Below are 12375 nucleotides of genomic sequence, written 5' to 3'. Positions count from 1 at the left end.
GGAGAATTGATTGTTTTAGGTCTTCTGCCCATTCTTGGGTTGGTTTTTTGTTGTTATTAAGTTGTATTAGCTGTTTATGTATTCTGGAAGTTAAACCTTTGTCACTTGTATCATTTGCAAATATTCTACTCCGTAGGTTGTCGTTTTGTTTTGCTTATGATTTCCTTTGCTGTGGAAAGCTTATAAGTTTAATTAGGTCCCATTTGTTAATTTTTGTTTTTATTTCTATTGCCTGGGTAGACTGCCCTAGGAGAACACTGCTGAGATTTATGTTGGATAATGTTTTGCCTGTTTTCTTCTGGGAGGTTTATCGTGTCTTGTCTTACTTTTAAGTCTTTGAGTCTGAGAGTCTAAGGCTAGCTTCTTAATTTACAAGGCGAAAGTAATAGAACTAGACTCTTAAGTTTGTTGTGAAAATTAAATGAGAATTCATGTGCTGGCCATTTAGTAAACATTCAATAAATTTTAAGTGTTATTGATAAAAGCAAGTTCTCAATCTGTTAACCAAGCTAAGACCTACTTACTAATACACTTAACTTCGATTTTTTTATATGAGATCATTTATCGTCTATAACTTCGGCTAACCAAATACATCCAGAAGGGAATAAACTTTTTTTCACATAGCTTCACACAGATGGCCAAAACTTTTAGAAATTCATTAGAGATGGCACATAATTTCAGTGAAAGTCTGATTAGAATCCAAGGGTTTTGAAAAAGATGGAACCATCGCAACTACTTACTATTGCTCTGTCATAATAAGCTGTAAATCATGTGTTTATTTTATGGTAGCTGAATAATCCAGATAGGAAGATAAACATTTTCCTTTGTATTTAAAATGACAGTAGCTTTAGCTCAAAAGCATAGAATCAGAAAAAGTGAGCACATAGAGAGACGGTGTGTGCGTGACTGTTTTTGAACAGAACTTGACCAGTTTATCACAGGATCGTACCTTATTTCAAAGGAGTAAGATAAAATTGTATTCCCTAGACTTTAATCCTACCCAACAGTTAATTAACTTTTTGACTTTGTTTTAAAAGGGTGTCTCTCTAACGAAGCCTGCTTCATTTTTAGAAAATCCTTCCACCTCTGCCTAGGCGTTCTTTGCAGTTTAGGTTCCTTGATGATTCTAGTTACTTAAGAACCATCACCTCTCAGTTACCGAAAGTAAGTGAAATCGACCTTTATTAGACTACGTTCTTGTACGTGATCTATATGAGTGTGTGTACATACATACATGCATCTGAAGGTAAATTTATAGGTTTGGGGGATTTGGGTCAAAATTTAGTTAAGTGTGGCTACTCTTTTTGTTTAATTTGAGCATTTTCCTTATATAGACACCAGATTTGAAATTTGATCGTTAGGAGTGAAAGAGGCATTGCTAAGTCCTGTATTTTCTTTGTTTTTGTAAACTTAAAAAATAAGTCAAAACGGAGCCTATAGTACGGAAATAAGTTTGGAACCAGGGCTTCTGGCTAATCATCAGTGTGTTCAGATGTTAACATTTCAGTTCAGAAGTTGATCTCTTTGCCCCTGATTTCCTAAGTCTTTGGAAGCAGATAACCAGGACTGTCTACTCTTTCGGTTCTGTCTCCTCTGTTAGAGGCTCTGAAGCCAGTACTCGGTGGGGTGTGGATGGGGTGCCCCGCCTGGCACGGGACCTTCCAGTGTGCAGATGACTCCTTCTTTACAACACCTCAAGAAGTGGTGTGGATCTTATTTCTAGACACTAGGTATCAGAATTTGTAACTCACTCTTTCTCAGGCTTCTGAACAAATATTGCTAGAAGAAAAGCAAGGTAAAGAGAAAAGGTGAAAAGGGGGAAGAAATGTCTAAATGAAACGGGGGAATCATCTCCCATCCTGCCTCACCAGTCAGCCCCCAAGTACTGTCAGTTTTACGTTGATTCTTGAATCTGTATCTTCCTTTCCCTTGATGTCGCACCTGATTTTGTCCAGGGTCCATCTTTCCCCTCCTAAATTAAGGCAATTTCCCCAGTCTCCATCAGCTCTAATCCAGCAGTACCACACAGAGAGTAAGCTTTTTAAAAGCAAATGTGACGTGCCCCAGCTTAAAATAAGATTTCCACGGCTCCCCATTGTCTCCAAACTATAATTACCTTCCTTCTGTGACCTGACTACTCGCCCCCAGTTCAGTCTTCTCTTTGCACTCCCAGTGTGCTTGCTCCAAGTTGCACAGCTGCTCTTTCTCAGACTCACCCTGGTGTGCTGCACTTCCTCTTCCGTGCCTTGCTCCTTCTGCCTGGAATACCTCTCCCCGGCACCTACAGGGGGAACTCCTTTTTGTATTCAAGACTTGCGTCCTTTGCCTGTGAGTCCAAGGCGGGCGCTAGTCCTACAGGCCCCACAACACCAGTGCAACGTGGCTGGTTTGTTTCATTAGTTTGTCTCCTTGTCTGTCTCGTCCGGTAGACTCCTGCTTCTGGAGGCAGGGGCCGAGCATTATCCACCATTGTATATGTAGCATCTCACAAAACGCTGACCTGACACAGAGATGGCATGTGCTGCATGCCTGGGTGTGCTCGTTAGTAGAAAAGAACGTTTGATTTGGTCACCACCCGTAAGTAGTATTCCCATGTGACCTGGACTTTCCCATTTCGTAACAATCTACAGTTTAAGATCCAGCCTATTTCTGTCATTTCTTTTTTGGAGAATGGATATGACACAGGTTAAGAGCATTTAAATTATATTTTTGGTTTAATAACCCTGGAGTTAGATATGGGCTCAAGAGGAAAATAATATATGATTTTTAGAATCCATCTAGAGAAACATTGCAGTAGAGATTTCAAGGATACTTTATTAAGTTTAACTTCCAGTTAAAAATGCTATTTTGAGATCTAATTTACCTCAATCATACACCTGAATTTTATTAATTACAAATCTTTATCCTTCATGACTATGAATAATAGAGTGGGTTCATAAGTAAAAGTTCAGTTTTTGGCCTTTTGTTACCAGGAATCTGCATACATCTGATTCTGCAGCACACAGGTCCAGACAAAATGATAAGTTGACTTCTCTCATCTTTTAAATCTTTGCTTAGATGTTATTTCCAATGACATCCATCTGTGAGCACAAGCAGACTGCACTAGCACCCCTGTATTTTTCCTACCATTTCAGTTTTTAAAACAAATCCAAATGTTCTTTACAGCCCGCAAAGCAAGGCAAGCTCTGACACCTGCTTACCTCTCTGTGGTTCTCCACTCACCCAGTAGGAAGAGCCACATGGCCTCGCTCTCAAATGTGCCTCCCTATTTCTGAAACATGCTTCCTGCATCTCTTCACCTGCTGAACTCATACTTTTCTTGATGCCCCAGCTCAGCGTTACCTTCTCAGAGGGAAGATCCTTACCCACTGATTAAATTAGGGGCCCCTTCACACTCATGAAACCTGTGTGTTTCCTATGTGACACATTTCACAAAATAAATATGTTTCCATTGCTCAAATATAAAAGGACCCTGAGAGTAATGATCTTAAGATTTCTCTTTTTTAAACCAGTATATTCTCAAGGCCTAGTGCAAGACATGCAGGAGGAAAAAGGATTTGGGGAGGAAATCAGTGAACAGTACGTATCACACTCTACTGCTAGTTTAACTACCTTTGTTAATACATTTTACACCCTTCAGCGATAGGCCTCGCATCTCTACTAGTCATTATTCTACCATCCAATAAACGGAACAGATGTCAAGTACATTAAATTAATCAGGGTTATCAAAGTCACGTGTGTGAATGGTAAAAGTGCATGTTTCTTTCTGGGCACCAGTTACATGACTCAGACAAGACCCCCAAGAAGATGGGAACTGATTTGTATAATTATAGAAATTCACAAAAATGACATTTAACAAAATCAGATAGTGCTTATTATATGTAGCACTATTTAAACACTATAAAAAATATAAACTCAATCTTCATCAAGTTACTACGAGATATTTCCTTTGAGGTAAGTATCATTATTAATCTGCAGTTTGGAGAAGAGGCAGGGCAAGGGGGTAAAACATCTCGCCTAAGTCCACACGTCCAGTAAACAGAGATGCAGGGATTTAAAGTCAGTTAGGGTCTTAAATAGGCAGGGGAGGTGGGTGCACATGCCAAGGGTTAGAATATGTAAGGGTTGGCTGACTGAGGTGTTGGGGTGAGCAGGAGGTGAAGACAGGAAGTGAGGAAGCTGGAGACAAAGTGATCTGGAAGTTTCTGGTTTGAGTATTCCTTTGAGAAAAAAGGTAGAAGCTACAAAACAGAGGAAAGTTAATAACGAGTGTAAGTCTGGAAACTTTGAATGTTATGTGGGGAGGAGATAGTGGAGCAAAAAGTTATGCAGTAAAAGAAGTGTAACAAATGATAAAAATGATAAGTAACATTTATGAAGCATTTACTGTATCTTGAGAAGTCCATGCATTTTTATTATCAGTCAAAATTGTGAGTAGTCATTTATAAACATGCTCTGGTTATCCAGAGGCATACATGGAAGATTTAGAGGTCTGTCATCAGCAGCTGCCACAGAGGAGGGTTTCACTGAGCAGCCTAGGAAGTGTTGGGTGAAAAGGCAAGAACAGGAGAAGGAACATAGGGAAGATTCACCACAGGTACTGCTCAGAAAAGAGCAGCCCCCAGACAAGCCGTGACGTGAGAAAAGTGAGTGAAACATTTTAAATGTCCTCAAAAAGCCACAGAACAGTCTGCTGAACTAGCTCAAGAAAACCTGCCCCTATTGTGTCCTCTGGTTCAGTTCTGTGTCAGATATGATGTGTGTTTTCTAACAAAGTGCTGAAAAGCACCCACTGGATTTGGCAAATGTCGGGGTCTTAGGAAGCCTTCATCTCCAGGGGACAATGTAGAAAAAACGCCGTTCTCTGGTTTAGGAGCAAACAGGATCTAAGAATGTGGAAAGGTGGTCACTTTTACAAAAAAGGGAAGCCAATAAATGAACTGATTGTAGTTGAAGACAAATTCTTGATTAGAAATTCCCATTTGCTGACTTCGCTGTTTTTTGACGAGAGTACAGAGCTTGGTGGAGGAGGTGGGGGGAGTTGGAAACTGACACTGAAAGGGGTGAGGATGTTTCTCTACATGGTGGTCTCTGATCGGAAGCCACCAACTCAATTCAAGATAAAAAGAAAACGAGTCAAACTTTATTAGTGACAAATAGAGAAAATTAACAGATTGTTAGTAACATTAATGGAAATCAACAGGATCAAAGAACAGCAAAGAGTTTTGAAAAATAGAAAGTTGTTAAAAAGGCTAAATTCTACTTGTCCATTGATGTGGATAATTGTTCATTATAAAATACTGAACTTGTGTTCTGACTGTGCTGGCAGATTGTTCACGCAGGTTTTTAGTTGCACCTAATAAATACAGTAGTAATTGTAGCATAGTAGCTGTTTCACTGTCCAACATGTCATTTGGTAATAAAACCTCCTACTGTAAGAGTAGGATACCTTCAGACCATATGCAACGAAGATTTTACTAGTGTATCTGAATCTTTTGTTCAGGTCAGCCGTCCAAAAGAAATACATCGTGATTCACAAGTGTGAACCACACGTATAATTTTTAATTTTCAAGGAATGTCATTAGCAAAAAAATTTTTAAAAAGTGAAATAAATACTAATATTTAACGTGGTATAAACTACTGGAATTTTAACATGTAATCAATAAATATATTTTACTTGAAAAAATTAAATCTTCAGCATCACACATACATTTTACAGTTACAGCACATCTCAGTGCACATTTCAAATAAGGATGTTTACATTTCCAATGCTTGTCCACCACTCACGGCTAGTGGCTACCAAGTTGAATAGTGAAGATTTAGACAACTCTTTACTAATAAGAAATTCTGAGCAATTAGGAAATAGGGTTTCTTGGTGAAGGCTGACTTACCCTTCAAGAGTGTCATCTCTTCTGTGAGACTTTCTCTGAGCATCCTGGCTCAGAGGATACCTCCCATACATATTTTCTGAGCTATGTTATGATGCTGTCTATTTCATTACATAATAACTGATTTTTTATACAAAATATTGAACATAATGGCAAGAGGTAACTGCATGTTTCCATACTACCTTGCCTGTACTTTGTCAATTTAACAAATGTAATTGAAATCATACTGTCAAGTACTACTCTCTGTGCTTTAGATCTGTCTGTGTGGAATAAGATTGCTGCCCTTCCAGGGCTTACAGTTTTAGAAAATCTGTGCTCAGTAAAAAATATTGTTGAATCAAATGGAACTTCAGGCATTAACCTTTTGGCCGTAGTCTATAAACAGTGGGTTAATATTTAGAAAGTGATGTCCAACAGATTTACATATAAAGTCTTGCAGTTTGATGTAAAACAAAAACATATTAGAGGTTTAAGGGTGGGAAAAATAATTAAATGCATTATCGGAAAAAGTTGATCTTTAATATAAATAGCTTTGTTTAGCAGCTGGTGCCATTTTATGGTGATCAGATTCCATCTGTAGAATTCTACCTGGTTCTGGGTAAACCATGCTGTTCGCCTCTCAGAAGTGGACTGGGAAAGTGAGACTGAAATACTTCCAAGGTGACTGAGGAAGAACTGGGTTACAGTTTCAGTGTCTGGATGCGCACCTGTCTCAGTGAAGTTGAGAATAAGGGTGCTCACTAATCATAGTATGAATTTCTAAATCCTCCACCTTCCCTTTTATCTTCTCTCGGGTTTGGGACAGCGGTGCTGCTCTGGTCCGCCTGCTCCGTGCACCCCTGCATGGCTGTGCCTTCTTACCGTGACTCCCGCGATGATTTGTACTATGTGTATCTGTGTATATGTAAGCCACAAAGTTTGAGCTACTTGGATGCAGGGATCCTCTCCTGTTTTGATTTTGCCAGTACTTGGCGCCGTTTCCTGCATACTGGGGTCCTCCAAAAATGCTGAATTGAATGTTATGAAACTGAATTCTAAAATCAGAAATTTAGGGCAACATTATGCTTTTACTGCTGCAATGGCATCCTGACTTCTTCTCTCACATCTACTCCCTTCTTCCTAATGTTAGTCCAATCACAATGATTATTTTTAAAAAAGATAAATCTGATCATATCACGCCTTCCTTAACGCTTGTTGGTTCCTGAGCCTGACGGCTGCCTGTGTCTCCCAGCTTCTCTCCCACCACACTGGCCTCAACCCTTGGCTCACCAGTTGACTGTGCCAAGAATGTCTGTCCATATCACCCCATCCCAGCCCTCAGCCCTCTCTTCCCCTCTGTTAAATCTTCCTCCACTTGATCTGTTACCCCTGGCATATATCCTTAAAAGGTATCTCCCCCTCTCAGAATAGCTGTCACTGTTCAACATTTATATACAGTTGTCTTATTTGGTTAATATTTGTCCAGGCCATTTAATTGTAAGCTCCATGAGGAAGTATATTACGCCCACTTCTGTGTGCAGCACTGTGTCAGAACACCGAATGCATACAGTAAATGAGTGGCACGTACTTGTCAGATGGAGATAGAAATTCACGAACAACCAGCACAATGTAAGTACACGCCCAGACTTCAACCAGGTCTAAATATTTTCTCCTGTCTCCCCTCAGAAGTATAGTCCATGTGACAGGAAAGACGTATGATAAAAGCTCCTAAAGTATGCAATCTTGTGCTTACTTAGGCAGAAAATGCTCTTTTGAACGCAGGGATTATCTCCATAGCTCCTAAGGAGCAGTTAAGACTTGTTCTACATAAAGGTTAAAATTTATTTTTTATACATGCTCAAGTAGTTAGAAATTAAGATTCTCCCAAGTCATTGGCATGTTAAATTGTCTAACCTTCTAAAACACTTGACATTTTTTCTCAGCTTCAGGCAAGGTTGGGAACTAAGACAAACTCCATAAGGTATGACTCTCCCTACTGGGTATTGTCCCTGTGGGCTGACACACCCATGGTGCTCACAGGTTCCACTGTAATCGAGGGTCAGAAGGCAGGTAGATTGGTAGTGTGAAAATACATGCACAGTGGAGTATAAGAAATACTTGTGAGAGATACATACATATATGACAAGAGTCATTGTAATTATATGAAGGACAGAGAATGGAGAATTTTGAAATGTTCTGCCATCTGAGACACTGACTTCAGTAAACAGAGCATCTAATTCAACCATAATTCTTACCTTCTTCACACCCTCTTTCGTTCTTTATGCACATTCACTTTTTCCATCCTTTTGAACTCCATTGGACACTTGCTCCCCTCAGTTTTTCTCTCCACTATGTCGGTTCTCATTTTCACCTCCCTCCACCCATCCACCCATCACAGTTCTTTCTGACACTCATCTCTCCATTCTGTGTCTTACTTGGTTTGACTTCTTAAGAAGAAGCCATTCTTGGTCTGATTTCTGTTGCAGTTACTTTTATTTCCGACGACTATGTTGTTGTTGGTTTTTTTGCCCCCCCTGGTTTCAACATTAGCATCTTGCTTCATGTATTTGTCCCTCACACTGGTTTTCCTTTGGGGGAATATTTTAAAAGAAAATCCCAACAATCATGTAATTTCAGCCTTAAAAGCTTCAGCCTGTACTTTAACAGATAACACACACTCTTAGTCTACAACAGTACCCTACCTTCACTGCCTTTCTTTCCTCCCAAGTCATTTTATTTATTTATTTATTTTTACATTTTAAATCAATTGTACTTCAATTAAAAAGCAAACAAACAAACAAACAACCCATTTAAAATATGGGCAGAAGAACTGAACAGACATTTTTCCCTTTTTCCAAAGGAGGGAATGCAGATGGCCAAATGGCACAGGCAAAGCTGCTCCACATCACCAATATCAGGGAAACGCAAAGCAAAATCACAGTGAGACACCATCTCACACCTGTCAGAATGGCCACCATCAAAAAGAACACAGATAGTAAATGTTGGCAAGGATGTGGAGAAAAGGGAACCCTTGTACACTGTTAGTGGGAATGTAAACTGGTGCAGCCACTATGGAAAACAATATGAAGGTTTCTCAAAAACCCAAAAACAGAACCACCACATGGCCAAACAACTCCATTCCTGGGCATATACTGAAGAAAAACAAAAACATTAATTCGAAAAGATACATACACACCAGTATTAACAGCAGCACTATTTACAATCACCAAGACATGGAAGCATCCTAAATGCACATCAGTAGATGACTGGATAAAGAAGATGTAGCACATACATGCAATGGAATACAACTCACCCATAAAAAGGATGTTTTGCCATTTGCAGCCCTTCATTCCCCCCTTTTTTTTGCACTTCAAAAACCAGAATTTTATAACTGGCATAAATATTTTCATTGCATCAAAAACAACAAAATACCTAGAAATAAACCCAACCAAGGACGTTACCTATACTCCGAAAACTGTACAACATTGATGAAAGAAACTGAAAGTGATACAAAGAAATGAAGGTATCTTATGCTCTTGGATTGGAAGAATCAACATTATCAAAATAGCCACACTACCCAAAGCAACCTACAGATCCAGTGCAACGCCTGTCAAAATACCCACAGAGCTAGAACAATTCCAAAATTTATATGGAACCATAAAAGACCCCAAATTGCCAAAGCAATCTTTTGTAGGTCTTTTTTTCTTCTTTCTTCTTTTTGTTCATTTTTCTTGTAGTCTGATGACTAGAGAAGTTTCTTTAACATTTGTTGTGAAGCTGGTTTGGTGGTGCTGAATTCTTTTAGCTTTTGGTTGTGAAGCTTTTGATTTCCAGCTCACTGATCCATTCTTCTGCCTCATTTAGTCTATTCTTGGTGGCTTCTAATGTGTTATTCATTTCAGTAACTTATTCCACTCTGTTTGGGTATTCTTTATATTTTTCAACTCTTTGCTAAAAAATTCTCTTTGTGCATCTATACTCTGAGTTCTCATCTCCATCACTGTCACTCTAAATTCTTTCTCAGATAAATTGCCTATCTCCTCATCGCTTATTTCTTCTTCTGGGATTTTATCTGGTGCCTTGGCCCGGAAGATATTCTTCTCTTGCCTCATATTGTCTGTCTTTCCATTTGTATTTTTAGGTAGGTTAGTTACATTTCTCAGCCTTGGAGAAGTGGCCCTCTGTGGGAGACGTCCTGTGTGTGCTAGCAGTACACTCCTCTCTTGTCACCCGAGGGCCAGGGTCTAGCAGTCCCAGGGAAGAGTCTGGCCTGTGTTTGCGGAATCCTTCCACCAGTTTTGGGACTGTTCTTTTCATATTTCTGGTATCTGTCCCTGGTGGATGAGGCTGGACTAAAGGCTTAGCAGGTTTCCTGGCAGGAAGAGTCGGCACCTGCCCACTGCAGTATTTGCACACAACCAATGCGTATCATCCCCTGTATCATGTCTAGATTACTCTTAATACCTAATACAATGTAAAAGCTACAATAAATAGTTGTACATATAACATAAATGCCATGTAAATAGTTACCTGTGTGTAGCAAATTCAAGTTTTGCTTTTTAGAACTTAACTGGATTTTTTTTTTTTAATAAATATTTTCAGTCTGAGGTTGGTTGAAACCTTGGGTCTGGAAACCTCAGATACAGAGGGCTGACTATACTTACTAAAACAGCAGAAACGGTATATTCACTTTGTTTAAAGAGTAGCCAGTGTAGTTGTTCTCTTGTGCTTTCCAGTGCGATTGTGGGCTTTATTATTTATTAATTTTGATATAGAAAGAAATATTCCCAATGTTAAAGGGATGATTGATTTCTTAAATCTGTCTTTGGGAAACACGAAACTCTCATGAACTGTATTTTCTCTCTGGGTCTGATACATAAAAAGGAAGTTCAATGTTTCATACTGAAAGTGGGACTCTATCCTGGAGAAGCTTTTAATGTGTGTCTGTGGTCTGACGTGATGGATTTTATTTAACAGCCAAGGTTTATAGACAAATATCAGGCATTGCTTCAAAGAACCTGACCAATTCATTTCTGAAATTGCAGTTGTTAAATTAGACCCAAAACATTTATGAATGTCACTTTGCCCTTCCAGCAATTAAGAAGTTCAAAAAAAATCCCTTTGTGTCTTGTGGCTTTGAAATTATTATGTTTATCTTCAACTGGCCTTTGAGTTGGCTCTATCACATGCTTTGGAGGTCACATTAAAGAGGGAGACATCAATTCTGAGCAAGTGTGGGAAAGGGTTTCTTGATGTATAAAAGGGCTCTATTTTAAAGGTGTTTTAGTAGTTTTAGCACATCTACTGCTGTGTCTTTTCTGTAAGTAGGCAGCCCATTCATTTCCCTTTAAAGAGCAGAAAAATCTGAAGTCAACATCAGAGGCTTCATTACACCAGGATGCAGCATGGTTGGTCGGTGAGTTGACTGAAATTTTCCCTTTGCCGTCTCCTCGTTTCAGTGCTCGTCCTCCTGATCGTCACGATGCGAAGACGGAAAAAAGAGCCCCTCATTTTCGACGAGGAACGAGATATCAGAGAAAACATCGTCAGATACGATGATGAGGGTGGGGGCGAGGAGGACACGGAGGCTTTTGACATGGCCGCGCTCAGAAACCTCAACGTCATCAGAGACACCAAGACCCGGAGGGACGTGACTCCAGAAATTCAGTTCTTGAGTCGACCGACGTTTAAAAGCATCCCAGATAATGTCATCTTTCGGGAATTTATTTGGGAACGACTGAAAGAGGCTGATGTCGACCCCTGCGCACCCCCCTATGATTCCTTGCAGACATACGCGTTTGAAGGAAACGGCTCAGTGGCTGAATCGCTCAGCTCCTTAGATTCCATCAGCTCAAACTCTGATCAGAATTACGACTACCTTAGTGACTGGGGGCCTCGTTTTAAACGACTCGCAGACATGTATGGGACCGGCCAGGAGAGTTTGTACTCATAGCCCGGAACCTTCATTGGAAATGTACTGAAGAAAAAGTAAAAGCAAAAAAAAACAAAAACAAAAAAAACTACAACCCCAACACTACATACAGAAAATAAGGACTCCACTTGCTAGAGAAAATGGTTGTAAATATTTCCCCATTTTTAACTGTTTAGGTTTCTGCCTTGGTGAAGCGTATCTTCATTAGATTTATCCAAGGGAATGCACTGACCACAGCCTCTGAGCATTTGAAGGCTTTTTGATAAAAAGAAATGCTCAGTGGTTTGTGAATAGATAGCAACTCTCAGATACCTGCAAAGGCACCTAAGTTGTATGAGTAAGGAGAGCCCTGTGTCGTCAGTGACCCCAGGATGTTCTGTGCACACCTTCATGGTACTGGCAGTAAGAGGAAGGAAAACATGATGTGCCCTTGAAAAGTCCTGGAACTTCCTGCATATCAAAACGTGGGATAAATTTAATTTACAGTGATGCTTTTAGCTTGCTAGATTATAGAATCCAGCAGAATTTAACTGCTGTTGGGTTAGCAAATATATTTTATTTAGCAATATAAAAGTT

At 39.6% G+C, this 12375-nt stretch overlaps 1 protein-coding gene across 13 annotated transcripts in view; it reads left to right on the top strand.

The window, feature by feature from the left end:
- CDH7 (cadherin 7) overlaps positions 1–11918 on the top strand; it is a 286378-nt gene extending 274460 nt beyond the window's left edge. For all 13 annotated transcript variants that reach the window (XM_072952079.1, XM_072952078.1, XM_072952086.1 and 10 more), the window contains one exon: positions 11327–11918. In XM_072952079.1, coding sequence (XP_072808180.1) covers positions 11327–11820 — 494 coding nt within the window. In that variant the 3' untranslated portion in view covers positions 11821–11918. The remainder of the gene's footprint in view (positions 1–11326) is intronic.
- Positions 11919–12375: the final 457 nt, after the last annotated feature.

Source organism: Vicugna pacos, chromosome 30 (assembly GCF_048564905.1).
Source record: "Vicugna pacos chromosome 30, VicPac4, whole genome shotgun sequence".
In the NCBI taxonomy this organism is placed as follows: Eukaryota; Metazoa; Chordata; class Mammalia; order Artiodactyla; family Camelidae; genus Vicugna; species Vicugna pacos.
The sequence above is the reverse complement of the archived record's forward strand: the minus strand, read 5'-3'. Positions and strand labels throughout refer to the sequence as shown.